General features: G+C 46.2%; 2 protein-coding genes across 3 annotated transcripts in view; one reads left to right on the forward strand and one right to left on the reverse strand.

Moving 5' to 3' along the window:
• Positions 1–8151, forward strand: part of LOC139579485 (neuronal acetylcholine receptor subunit alpha-7-like) — an 84275-nt gene extending 76124 nt beyond the window's left edge. For both annotated transcript variants that reach the window (XM_071408179.1, XM_071408180.1), the window contains 2 exons: positions 1214–1323; positions 2659–8151. In XM_071408179.1, the coding sequence (XP_071264280.1) occupies positions 1214–1323; positions 2659–3354 (806 nt within the window). In that variant the 3' untranslated portion in view covers positions 3355–8151. The remainder of the gene's footprint in view (positions 1–1213; positions 1324–2658) is intronic.
• Positions 8152–12617: 4466 nt separating this feature from the next.
• The window catches only part of LOC139579487 (dynein axonemal heavy chain 6-like), a 64070-nt gene continuing 62242 nt past the window's right edge, over positions 12618–14445 (reverse strand). The window contains exon 32 of the mRNA XM_071408184.1: positions 12618–12965. Within this exon, the coding sequence (XP_071264285.1) occupies positions 12862–12965 (104 nt within the window). The 3' untranslated portion in view covers positions 12618–12861. The remainder of the gene's footprint in view (positions 12966–14445) is intronic.

Below are 14445 nucleotides of genomic sequence, written 5' to 3' on the forward strand. Positions count from 1 at the left end.
GTAAAGTATTGATCATCTATTGACTCATCAGTGATTTATTTTTAGAAGCACTAATGTATTTTACATGATTACGCTCATACACGTTGTGAATTGATTGGTGGTTCAATATCATCACTAGATACCAAGCTAAATCATGAAACCAATTCAAACTAATGTGTTCCTTCTTTAGGTCTGTTTGCTATGCCCGTATTTCTTGCAGTGGGGGCTGCTGAGGGGAGGATGACTCATAACAGTGGCTGAAATGGAGTGAATGGAACGGTATCAAACTGGTGTTTTGGATCCCATTCCATTACGCTCCAGCCATTATTATGAGCCGTCCTCTCCTCAGCAGCCTCCTCTGCCTTCTTGGTAAGTCGACCACACACAGTTAAGTATAGAATAGCCACTCATAAACCCAGTGTAATACCCCCTGACCAAACATCTAACTGATACGGTTTCCACACAAGTCATTCTTATTACAGCGCTAAGGTCTTCTGTTTTCCCTCCTAGCAGACGATATTTACCTCAGGCTTTAGTCAGCTAGACAGGAGAGGTGTAGAAGGAACTGCATGACTGCTTCCCAAATGGCACCCTATTCCCTATTTAGTGTACTACTGGTCAAAAGTAGTGCACTACGTAGGGAATAGGGTGCCAGTACATGATTGATGGAAGGAATCAATAGCCAGGAAAGAGAGGAGACGTTGATAGAATGAAGAGCTCAGAGGGCTGACAGGGTGTTAGGGATGTTACCACCTCATAGGGCTGACAGGTTGTTACTGTTCTCATCTCCTGTTAAAATACCTCTCTCTGTGTCTCTCTCTCTCTCTCTCTCTCTCCCTCTCCCTCTCTCTCTCTCTCTCTCTCTCTCTCTTTATCTCTCTCTCTCTCTCTTTATCTCTCTCTCTCTCTCTCTCTCTCTCTCTCTTTCTCTCTCTCTCTCTCTCTCTCTCTCTTTATCTCTCTCTCTCTCTCTCTCTCCTTGTTCTATTATTCTCTCTCTCTCTCGTTCTCTTTCTCTCTCTATCCTGAAGTGGGGGATAACCTGTTCATCACCTGTTAAAACACATCTATCTTCTACCTTTCCTCATCCCTCTCTTTCCAGTATTCTATCATCTATATATCTATGTTCCTGCCAGTACTTTCCAGTATTCTGTTATTTATATTTCTATGTGTCCCAGCCCACTACAATGATTTCTAATATTGATATCTATAATGAATATTTCTGTTGTTGCAGGCCAGTATTTTTCATTCGCCATGATGATCGTGGGTCTCTCTCTCGTCGTCACGGTTCTCGTTCTACAGTTCCACCATCACGACCCTCACGGGGTAAAGATGCCTAAATGGGTAGGTAACCATGGTTACATTACATTTCCTGCTAACCTCATGTCCTCATAGGTGACGCCTTGAGTCGTAGAGTAGTTCCGGTTCAACGTACGTCTGCCACGGAAAAATACATTGCATTTGTCTTCGTGGTCCTTGTCTCTGGTTGTGCTTGAGTAGAGTTGTAGAAGTCGTAGAGCAGTTCAAGCTAAGTTTGTTTGTCGTTCGTGTGACTTCACCAACTCTGATCCTGTAGGACCACAGTGGGTACAAGGCCATGGTGTCCACAACACCTTAGACTCATCTTAGAATCCCTTCAGTTCCTCCCCAACGTGGGAGTTGTCACAGGAAGTGGATTAGTGTAAATGTAAGAGCAACAACACAGTCAAATCCTGTCATACAAAATACATCTTTCCCCAGGACACGTCACAAGAATGAAAGAGTAACACAAACTTTGCCGGGGTACCAGATCACGCCAAGGCCTTCGCTAGACAGCTCATTGCTCATTGACTAGGCCGATGTCATCTCATCTCACATCTTAAAGTGTCAGTCCACTTCCATCCAATATTCACACGATCCTGTAGAGCGTTGGAACACAAAGTGGCTGTAGCTCAGTCATAGAGACGGCTCATTGACTAGGCCTATGTCATCGTAACATATGCCACTTCCTGAAGTGTCACTTCTGCCCTGGCAGACAAATGGTGCCTGAGGGGATGAGTAGCTCTCACAGACAGGCCAGACATGTTTTAAACATGAACCATCTCCAGCCTCTCTGTCTCATAGTCTGCCGGTGTACATCTGCAGACCTGGTCTACCTCTGAATACCTTGTACATCTCCAACCCCGTAGAGCCTCTCTGTCTCATAGTCTGCCGGTGTACATCTGCAGACCTGGTCTACCTCTGAATACCTTGTACATCTCCATCCCCGTAGAGCCTCTCTGTCTCATAGTTTGCCGGTGTACATCTGCAGACCTGGTCTACCTCTGAATACCTTGTACATCTGCAGACCTGGTCTACCTCTGAATACCTTGTACATCTGCAGACCTGGCCTACCTCTGAATACCTTGTACATCTGCAGACCTGGTCTAACTCTGAATACCTTGTACATCTGTGCCTTACAGCGTTATCTATGGCCGTTTTTTCTCAACAATGTAATGTGTTCACGATGTATGTGTTTTATTGCTTTTTTTACCGTAAACGTTAAAAAAAATGCCAAAATGTTTAATATCAGTGCAAACTGTTCCTTTTTGGGAGCTGCCACCTTTCTCTGTCTGTCTTCACCTTTCTCTCCTTTGTTCTCCATCTCTCCTCCCACTCTCTCTCTCTCTTTCCTCACCCCTGCCTCCACTACCTCTCTAGATGCGAGTCATCCTCCTCAACTGGTGCGCCTGGTTCCTCCGCATGAAGAAGCCTGGCGAGGAACGCAAGACGACCACCCCCCCCACCGTCACCCCCAACACCACTACTACCCCCAGCTCTGCCACAGGAGGCTACAAGTACTCCCACCCTCCCCCTCACCACGCCAGCACCAGCTCCATCCAGATGGGCTCCATCCCTGGGGGACAGCCCTCCAATACCTCAACCACCAACGGCAACATGAACCTCTACTTCGGCTACCACTCCGTGGGTATGGGAGGGATGGGATCCTTGGGAGGGTCTCACGATAACCCCTGCTGCCCGCCTAGCAGTGACTCTTCTGGGGTCGGGGTCTGCGGTGGAGGGGCTGGGGGTGGTAGTCAGACCACGGGGACAGGTGGAACATGTTCCCCCAACGAGGCGCTACTCTCCGACCGGGACGTGGGGATCCTCCGGAGGTTGACGGTGGACCAGATCCCGGAGATCGGGCGGATCCTGGAGGAGGTTCATTTTATCGCCCAGAGGTTCAGGGAGCAGGACGAGGGCGAGGCGGTCTGCAGCGAGTGGAAGTTTGCGGCGGCGGTCGTGGATCGCCTTTGTCTCGTGGCGTTCACGATCTTCTCCATCATCGGCACGTTCACCATCCTCATGTCGGCGCCCAACTTCCTGGAGGCTGTGACCAAGGATTACCTCACATAATGTGGATTTTATCTCGGCTGGCTAATTGGGCTAACGCTAATGAACACTGTAGCTAATTGGCTAACGCTAACTAGCGCTTTAGCTATAATGCTAAACAATACAAAGTGTAGCTAATTGGCTAACGCTAACTAGCGCTCTAGCTATAATGCTAAACAATACAAACTGTAGCTAACCGCCTCTACTCTGTGAAGCCACTGAAAACCCCCTCCCACAGTTTTGAGATCAAATAATCTCTAGAGTTATGACTTATTATGACACCAGTACTTGGAACACCAAATGTCTATATTTTGATAATGGTTGTGTATTATTATGGTGATATACAGTATATCTCCCATGTGGGTGTGGTTACTGTCAAAATGGCTTCCGTAGCTCTAGTCGATGCTTACCACTCGTTCAGTAACAGTACTGTCAAAATGGCTTCCTTAGCTCTAGTCGATGCTTACCACTCGTTCAGTAACGTTACTGTCAAAATGGCTTCCTTAGCTCTAGTCGATGCTTACCACTCGTTCAGTAACGTTACTGTCAAAATGGCTTCCTTAGCTCTAGTCGATGCTTACCACTCGTTCAGTAACATTACTGCCAAAATGGCTTCCGTAGCTCTAGTCGATGCTTACCACTCGTTCAGTAACAGTACTGTCAACATGGCTTCCGTAGCTCTAGTCGATGCTTACCACTCGTTCAGTAACAGTACTGTCAAAATGGCTTCCGTAGCTGTAGTCGATGCTTACCACTCGTTCAGTAACATTACTGTCAAAATGGCTTCCGTAGCTCTAGTCGATGCTTACCACTCGTTCAGTAACAGTACTGTCAAAATGGCTTCCGTAGCTGTCGTCGATGCTTACCACTCGTTCAGTAACGTTACTGTCAACATGGCTTCCGTAGCTCTAGTCGATGCTTACCACTCGTTCAGTAACGTTACTGTCAAAATGGCTTCCGTAGCTGTCGTCGATGCTTACCACTCGTTCAGTAACAGTACTGTCAACATGGCTTCCGTAGCTGTCGTCGATGCTTACCACTGGTTCAGTTACAGTACCTCAGTATATAGTAGGTGAGGCTATAGTTCTAGAACAGTGTGTGAATTCACTGACACACTTTCTACCCCTTTCCCTATCACCATTTAATTTCAACCGTTTCTTCTAGCCTCTGTTGTATAGATAATCTCATCGACGTTCCTCTTCCCCCTCTTCTTTCTCTCCTTTTTATTGTTTTCCTTTCTTTCCTCACCTCACCCGTTTTCACTTCTGGCCCTCTTTCACTGTTCATCTTTCCATGAATATGTTCCCCACCCCTCCTTTCTCCATCTGTCCCCCACCCCTCCTTTCTCCCTCTGTTCCCCACCCCTCCTTTCTCCCTCTGTTCCCCACCCCTCCTTTCTCCCTCTGTTCCCCAGACCATCAGCCAGATCTTTCTCTACTTTCCCCTTTCACTCTTGACAATTTTCTCCCTCTGTCCCCCACCCCTCCTGTCCCTTTGTCCCCCATCCCTCCTGTCCCTCTGTCCCCCACCCCTCTTCTCCCTCTGTCCCCCATCCCTCCTGTCCCCCACCCCTCCTGTCTCTCTGTCCTCCACCCCTCCTCTCCCTCTGTCCCCCACCCCTCCTGTCCCTCTGTCCCCCATCCCTCCTGTCCCTCTGTCCCCCACCCCTCCTGTCCCTCTGTCCCCCACCCCTCCTGTCCCTCTGTCCCCCATCCCTCCTGTCCCTCTGTCCCCCACCCCTCCTCTCCGTCCTGTCCCCCACCCCTCCTGTCCCCTATCCCTCTGTCCACCACCCCTCCTGTCTCTCTGTCCCCCACCCCTCCTCTCCCTCTGTCCCCCACCCCTCCTGTCCCTCTGTCCCCCATCCCTCCTGTCCCTCTGTCCCCCACCCCTCCTGTCCCTCTGTCTCCCACCCCTCCTCTCCCTCTGTCCCCCAGACAATCAGTCAGATATACCTGCAGTATACAGTGCATTCGGAAAGTATTCAGACCCCTTGACTTTTTCCACATTTTGTTACATTACAGCCTTATTCTAAAATGTATTAAATGTTTTTTACAATCTACACACAATACCCAATAATGACAAAGCAAAAACAGCTTTTTTTTTAAATAAAAATAAAACGGATATAACATTTACATAAGTATTCAGACCCTTTACTCAGTACTTTGTTGAAGCACCTTTGGCAGCGATTACAGCCTCGATTCTTCTTGGGTATGACGCTACAAGCTTGGCACACCTGTATTTGGGGAGATTCTCCCATTCTTCTCTGCAGATCCTCTCAAGCTCTGTCAGGTTGGATGGGGAGTGTCACTGCACAGCTATTTTCAGGTCTCCAGAGATGTTCAATCGGGTTCTAGTCTGGGCGCTGGCTAGGCCACTCCTGTGTCGTCTTGGCTTTGTCCGTAGGGTCGTTGTCCTGTTGGAAGGTGAACCTTCGCCCCAGTCTGAGGTTCTGAGCTCTGGAGCAGGTTTTCATCAAGGATCTCTCTGTACTTTGCTCCGTTCATCTTTCCCTCGATCCTGACTAGTCTCCCAGTCCCTGCCGCTGAAAAACATCCCCACAGCATAATGCTGCCACGACCATGCTTCACCGTAGGGATGATGCCAGGTTTCCTCCAGACTAGAAGCTTGGCATTCAGGCCAAATAGTTACATTTTGGTTTCATCAGACCAGAGAATCTTGTTTCTCATGGTCTGAGAGTCTTTAGGTGCCTTTTGGAAAACTCCAAGCAGGCTGTCATGTGCCTTTTACTGAGGAGTGGCTTCAGTCTGGCCACTCTACAATAAAGGCCTGATTTGTGGAATGCTGCAGAGATGGTTGTCCTTCTGGAAGATTCTCCCATCTCCACAGAGGAACTCTGGAGCTCTCTGAGTGACCATCGGGTTCTTGGTCACCTCCCTGACCAAGGCCCTTCTCCCCCGATTGCTCAGCTTGGCCGGGCGGCCAGCTCTAAGAAGCATCTTGGTAGTTCCAAACTTCTTCAATTGAAGAATGATGGAGGCCACTGTGTTCTTGGGGACCTTCAATGCGGCAAAAATGTTTTGGAACCCTTTCCCAGATCTGTGCCTCGACACAATCCTGTCTCGGAGCTCTACGGACGATTCCTTCGACCTCATGGCTTGGTTTTTGCTCTGACATGCACTGTCAGCTGTGGGATCTTATATAGACAGGTGTGTGCCTTTCCAAATCATGTCCAATCAATAGAATCTACCACAGGTAAACTCCAATCAAGTTGTAGAAACATCTCAATGATGATCATTGGAAACAGGATGCACCTGAGCTCAATTTCAAGTCTCATAGAAAAGGGTCTGAATACTTATGTAAATAAGCCATTTCTTATTTTTAATACATTTGCAAAAAAATTCTTAAAACCTGTTTTTGTTTTGTCATTATGGGGTGTTGTGTGTAGATTGATGAGGAAAATGTTTTATTTAATTTATTTTAGAATAAGGCTGTAACGTAACTACATGTGGAACAAGTCAGGGGGTCTGAATACTTATCGAATGCACTGGATAAGTAGGAACAGTTTTGCAGGTTACATTTCACTGTGATTCCATTTCATTTAAAGCTCAGCTTCTCCTCCCCAGTAACCTTATTAAACTGTATCCAGCTAGAACTGCATACCATCACTGCAGATCAGATAGGAGAATCGATGGACCCATTAACTCTCTGGTTCTCCTCTACAACCTCTCTCTCACAGCTCTGTGCCACTAGAGAGATATGTTATCTGTGTAGAATATGATACTCTTTGCTAACTTATTTGCTAACTTTGCTAACTGAGCCACATTCCTTCAGCAGGTGAGCGTTATATTTTTGAAGCAGTATGTTACGCGTCGGGTTTTGTAGCTAGTTGTCATCAATACCAGGGTATATCTAAATCTTCATGGATGTTTTTTCAAGTAAAACTCAACATAAAAAAACACGCTTAAAGGATAAAGTGACACTTCAAAAACGTATTTAAAAATATATTTTCCTAAGAAGTCCTGTGTGTTTTCCCACGGTGGATACAGACGTTGAACCTTTCCTAGTCCAGATTGTTTTACTGTTGTGTTCTCTAATACTGTGTGAAATGAAGCAGTCTTTCCTCATCTATCGTTAAGTAAAGGACATGAAACCCGGGTGACTGGTCGGGTATTATTGACAGAAACCCCCCTGATGTAACCCACAATGTGTGTGTAACCTCGTCGCCGTGTCAACACAACTACAGTAAAGTAACTCTCACTGCGGTGATCCTCTTATCGTTAAACAGATGACATCAATCATTGAATTACAACGGTCTATTGTTCAATTGTTTTCATGACACTGACAGAACTCAGACTGGTGTCCGCTGATTCGGACATGAGAAAGGAGGTCATTAAAACAAGACATTGGAGGAGGAGGAGGAGGAGGAGGAGGAGAAGATAGAGAGAGAAAAAAAACTCCTAGACTGGGCTCCCTGTGTGTGTAATCACTGTCATGACTAGTATTGGACATACCTGCTTTGTCCTCTCCACTGTGTTAACTGATGTGTGGTGAGTGTTTTTGCACAAAATGGCTAAAGAATATCACAAATGTTTTTGAAAATGATATCTAACTAAAATGGGACAAGTTTTGAGTTTCGTACCTGTATTTAACAATATGATTAATCACATAAAACAAATAATAATGTAAGTCACTCTGATGCCCGTAGTTGGGTGTCAGCCATTTGTCACAATTGTCACGAGTGTGGTAATATCTTGTTGATGGGTGTGTCTGTGCCTCTCTGTGTGTAATGTCTCCTTAGAAACATGTACATGCGTTACCAGTGTATATTATTATACAACAATAAAGAGAGAAAACGAAGTTTACTCCAAAAGGGTTATATCATTCAGGGCCCAGGTAAAAACTCTCGTCCCTATAGTTCTAACACAGTTCATCCAGAATCTGTCTCTGTTGCGGTGTCAGTTTACGGAGAAATAATATCAATTTACTACCTTGAACTAGGGCCCAGAGTTTTCCCTGAACCTAACCTGGGAAAAACTAACTCTACGTTATGGCCCTCGATCCGTCTCTGTCTGTCTGTGCTGTCAGCTTCCAGAGAATATGACGGTGACGTCATCAACTCATGGCCCTGGTGCAAATGTTGTTTGATTCATGAAGGTAGTGAGGGTGTATTTTCATCTGCATGGCTTTAGATCCTGCTTGACAAACACCGTCTGGGGAGATGAATCACTTAGCAGTCTGAGGGACAATCTTTCAATACACCTTCAAGGCATCACAGGTGGTTTCGCTCTGTTTACTCTTCAGACACACTGCTTTATTTGTGTGTGTGTGCGTGTGTGTGTGTGTGTGTGTGTGTGTGTGTGTGTGTGTGTGTGTGTGTGTGTGTGTGTGTGTGTGTGTGTGTGTGTGTGTGTGTGTGTGTGTGTGTGTGTGTGTGTGTGTGTGTGTGTGTGTGTGTGTGTGTGTGTGTGTGTGTGTGTGTGTGTGTGTGTGTCTCTCTCTCTACACACACCTGTAAATCCTCTTATTCCAGCAGGTCTGTTCTGTTTCTCCTCTACAGATTCCTCCTTCTGGGATGCTGTTGCTGCAGAATACTGAGTTAAGATCTGTGACAGAGGCTTTGAAACCGCGACAGATCCTGCTGTGCTGTGTGCTTGCAATGTGTGTGTTTCTCCCAGTGTTTGTGTGTGTGTTTCTCCCAGTGTTTGTGTGTGTGTGTGTGTGTTTGTGTGTGTGTGCACACGTGTGGTTTTCTGTGTCCACTATCATCACTGTGTCCAAATGTCTGTGGTAATATATTTATGGACACAGACAGAAAGCCCCTTTCCCCATCCACACCTCAGCTTTTAGATGAACTGTCTGATCCCTTTAAACAACCGACTGGACCGTCTCAATTCAATGTCAGTGCATTTGTTTACAAATGACAGGGACTCGAAACGCACAAAAGGTTTTGAACACATTTAATGGAATATCCGTTGTGTTTCGCTCCAGCCTTGCAGCACAGTCTGCCAGTAACACAATTTATCATGGAACGCGTTTTAATAAAATTTTAAAAATGAACTAATACAGTTGAATTCGTAAGTTTACATACACCTTAGCCAAATATATTTAAACTCAGTTTTTCCACAATTCCTGACATTTCATCCTAGTAAAATTTCCCTGTCTTAGGTCAGTTAGGATCACCACTTCATTTTACGAATGTGAAATGTCAGAATAATAGTAGAGAGAATGATTTATTTCAGCTTTTATTTATTTCATCACATTCCCAGTGGGTCAGAAGTTTACATACACTCAATTAGTATTTGGTAGCATTGCCTTTAAATTAACTTGGGTCAAACATTTCGGGCAGCCTTCCACAAGCTTCCCACAATAAGTTGGGTGAATTTTGGCCCATTTCTCCTGACAGAGCTGGTGTAACTGAGTCAGGTTTGTAGGCCTCCTTGCTCGCACACGCTTTTTCAGTTCTGCCCACACATTTTCTTTAGGATTGAGGTCAGGGCTTTGTGATGGCCACTCCGATACCTTGACTTTGTTGTCCTTAAGCCATTTTGCCACAACTTTGGAAGTATGCTTGTGGTCATTGTCCATTTGGAAGACCCATTTGCGACCAAGCTTTAACTTACTGATGTCTTGAAATGTTGCTTCAATATATACACATCATTTTCCTTCTCATGATGCCATCTATTTTGAGAAGTGCACCAGTCCCTCCTGCAGCAAAGCACCCCCACAACATGATGCTGCCACCCCCGTGCTTCACAGTTGGGATGGTGTTCTTCGGCTTGCAAGCCTCCCCCTTTTTCCTCCAAACAAATAGATGGTCATTATGGCCAAACAGTTCTATTTTTGTTTCATCAGACCAGAGGACATTTCTCCAAAAAGTACGATCTTTGTCCCCATGTGCAGTTGCAAACCGTAGTCTGACTTTTTTATGGCGGTTTTGGAGCAGTGACTTCTTCCTTGCTGAGCGGCTTTTCAGGTTATGTTGATATAGGACTCGTTTTACTGTGGATATAGATACTTTTGTACCTGTTTCCTCCAGCATCTTCACAAGGTCCTTTGCTGTTGTTCTGGGATTGATTTGCACTTTTCGCACCAAAGTACGTTCATCTCTAGGAGACAGAACGCATCTACTTCCTGAGCGGTAAGACGGCTGTGTGGTCTCAAGGTGTTTATACTTGCGTACTATTGTTTGTACAGATGAACGTGGTACCTTCAGGCATTTGGAAATTGCTCCCTAGGATGAACCAGACATGTGAAGGTCCCCAAAAAATTTCTGAGGTCTTTGCTGATTTCTTTTGATTTTCCCATGATGTCAAGCAAAGAGGCACTGAGTTTGAAGGTAGGCCTTGAAATACATCCACAGGTACATCTCCAATTGACTCAAATTATGTCAATTAGCCTATCAGAAGCTTCTAAAGCCATGACATAATTGTCTGGAATTTTCCAAGCTGTTTAAAGGCAGTCAACTTAGTGTATGTAAACTTCTGACCCACTGGAATTGTGATAGTGAATTATAAATTTAAAAAATCTGTCTATAAACAATTTTTGGAAAAATTACTTGTGTCATGCACAAAGTAGATGTCCTAACCGACTTGCCAGAACTATAGTTTGTTAACAAGAAATTTGTGGAGTGGTTGAAAAACTAGTTTTAATGACTCCAACCTAAGTGTATGTAAACTTCCCACTTAAACTGTACATCGCATCTATTAATTTATTAATGATGTCGTCACTTGACTCCCTACCACCATATCTGTTGAGTAGACAGCCTCTTTATACAACACGACGAGTCCAGTCACACTACTCAACATCTTCCACTTCTCCATTACCATGGCAGCGTCGATACAGGGGACACTGATGCAGTACTGTAGCCGTGTATCAGACACCTCGACAGCAACGGCCTGTCATAGCGTCCACACAGATAATTGATCTAGATAAACGGCAGGCGAAGACAGGAAACAGTGAAGACCAGAGTGACTCCTCAGCACCATTTCTATCCCTCCATCTCTCTTTTTGCTCTCCTCCTCCACCTCGCTCCCTGAGGGTGTGATGAACATATATAGTACCAGGCAAAAGTTTGGACATACTTACTCATTCAAGGGTTTTTCTTAATTTTTACTATTTTCTACATTGTAGAATAATAGTGAAGATATTAAAACTATGGAATCATGTAGTAACCAAAAAAGTGTTAAACAAATCTAAATATATTTGATATGAGATTCTTCAAAGTAGCCACCTTTTGCCTTGACAGTTTTGCACACGCTTGGCATTCTCTCAACCAGCTTCACCTGGAATGCTTTTCCAACAGTCTTGAAGGAGTTCCCACATATGCTGAGCACTTGCTGGCTGCTTTTTAACTCAATTGGGTTGAGGTCAGGTGGTTTACATGTTGCGTTTATATTTTTGTTCCGTATAGAGCCGTGTGTGTTCCGTATAGAGCCTTGTGTGTTTCCATATAGAGCCCCGTGTGTTCCGTATAGAGCCCCGTGTTTTCCGTATAGAGCCCCGTGTGTTCCGCATAGAGCCCCGTGCGTTCCGCGTAGAGCCCCGTGCGTTCCGCGTAGAGCCCCGTGCGTTCCGCGTAGAGCCCCGTGCGTTCCGCGTAGAGCCCCGTGCGTTCCGCGTAGAGCCCCGCGCGTTCCGCGTAGAGCCCCGCGCGTTCCGCGTAGAGCCCCGTGCGTTCCGCGTAGAGCCCCGTGCGTTCCGCGTAGAGCCCCGTGCGTTCCGCGTAGAGCCCCGTGCGTTCCGCGTAGAGCCCCGTGCGTTCCGCGTAGAGCCCCGTGCGTTCCGCGTAGAGCCCCGTGCGTTCCGCGTAGAGCCCCGTGCGTTCCGCGTAGAGCCCCGTGCGTTCCGCGTAGAGCCCCGTGCGTTCCGCGTAGAGCCCCGTGCGTTCCGCATAGAGCCCCGTGCGTTCCGCATAGAGCCCCGTGCGTTCCGCATAGAGCCCCGTGCGTTCCGCATAGAGCCCCGTGCGTTCCGCATAGAGCCCCGTGCGTTCCGTATAGAGCCCCGTGCGTTCCGTATAGAGCCCCGTGCGTTCCGTATAGAGCCCCGTGCGTTCCGTATAGAGCCCCGTGCAGGCTACACGAGTGACTATTAAAGCACTGCAGTCTACATTTCCTGTCGACTGTGTGGGGGGGAAATAAAGGCTTGTCGGGAGCTGGGGCTGTCCGACGCAGGTGTGTTAATATGTTATTACAGTTCACTGAAAGACAAGAGAAATTGACTGAATTGAACACACCAAATCAAATCTGATTGGTGACAGGTGTTGCGGGTGTAGGGACATGCTCTTCTCCCATGCACACAGCAAAATGCACAAACGACAACAGCACTGCTACATGGTATTTAATCAAAGCAACTCAGAAAATAAAATAAAAATGGCATTTTGGGCCCCATATAAATACTCCCCCTGATTAGCAGGAACAGAGTACACAGTAGAATAGTTCTCAATACAGTCATTACAAACAGTCAGTGGTTTCCAGAAAACGAGTCCATAGAGAATGGGCTTCAGCAGTGCTGCTGGTATTGAAGGTGCAGAAGTACAGCGGTGTGTGTGTGTGTGTGGGTGGGTCACTACTCGTTGAGCTGACAGAGCAGGGCTGAGGCCTTGGTGATCCAGTAGTCACTAGGCAGGCTGGACGGCAGCATCACCGTCACCACAAAGTTAGTAGAGTGGCCTGAGGGAGAGAACACACAGGTCTGTCACTATCTGGACATGATGTAGAGGACCAGAGAACACACAGGTCTGTCACTATCTGTACATGATGCAGAGGACCAGAGAACACACAGGTCTGTTACTATCTGTACATGATGTAGAGAACCAGAGAACACACAGGTCTGTCACTATCTGTACATGATGTAGAGAACCAGAGAACACACAGGTCTGTTACTATCTGTACATGATGCAGAGGACCAGAGAACACACAGGTCTGTTACTATCTGTACATGATGTAGAGGACCAGAGAACACACAGGTCTGTCACTATCTGTACATGATGTAGAGAACCAGAGAACACACAGGTCTGTTACTATCTGGACATGATGTAGAGGACCAGAGAACACACAGGTCTGTTACTATCTGTACATGATGCAGAGGACCAGAGAACACACAGGTCTGTTACTATCTGTACATGATGCAGAGGACCAGAGAACACACAGGTCTGTTACTATCTGTACATGATGTAGAGGACCAGAGAACACACAGGTCTGTCACTATCTGTACATGATGCAGAGGACCAGAGAACACACAGGTCTGTTACTATCTGTACATGATGTAGAGGACCAGAGAACACACAGGTCTGTTACTATCTGGACATGATGTAGAGGACCAGAGGACACACAGGTCTGTTACTATCTGTACATGATGTAGAGAACCAGAGAACACACAGGTCTGTTACTATCTGTACATGATGTAGAGGACCAGAGAACACACAGGTCTGTTACTATCTGTACATGATGTAGAGGACCAGAGAACACACAGGTCTGTTACTATCTGTACATGATGCAGAGAACCAGAGAACACACAGGTCTGTTACTATCTGGACATGATGTAGAGGACCAGAGAACACACAGGTCTGTTACTATCTGTACATGATGCAGAGAACCAGAGAACACACAGGTCTGTTACTATCTGGACATGATGTAGAGGACCAGAGAACACACCGGTCTGTTACTATCTGTACATGATGCAGAGAACCAGAGGTCTGTTACTATCTGGACATGATGTAGAGAACCAGAGAACACACAGGTCTGTCACTATCTGTACATGATGTAGAGGACCAGAGAACACACAGGTCTGTTACTATCTGGACATGATGTAGAGGACCAGAGAACACACAGGTCTGTTACTATCTGGACATGATGTAGAGGACCAGAGAACACACAGGTCTGTTACTATCTGTACATGATGCAGAGAACCAGAGGTCTGTTACTATCTGGACATGATGTAGAGAACCAGAGAACACACAGGTCTGTCACTATCTGTACATGATGTAGAGGACCAGAGAACACACAGGTCTGTTACTATCTGTACATGATGTAGAGGACCAGAGGACACACAGGTCTGTTACTATCTGTACATGATGTAGAGGACCAGAGAACACACAGGTCTGTTACTATCTGTACATGATGCAGAGAACACACAGGTCTATTACTATCT

Source organism: Salvelinus alpinus, chromosome 6, assembly GCF_045679555.1.
Source record: "Salvelinus alpinus chromosome 6, SLU_Salpinus.1, whole genome shotgun sequence".
NCBI lineage: Eukaryota > Metazoa > Chordata > Actinopteri > Salmoniformes > Salmonidae > Salvelinus > Salvelinus alpinus.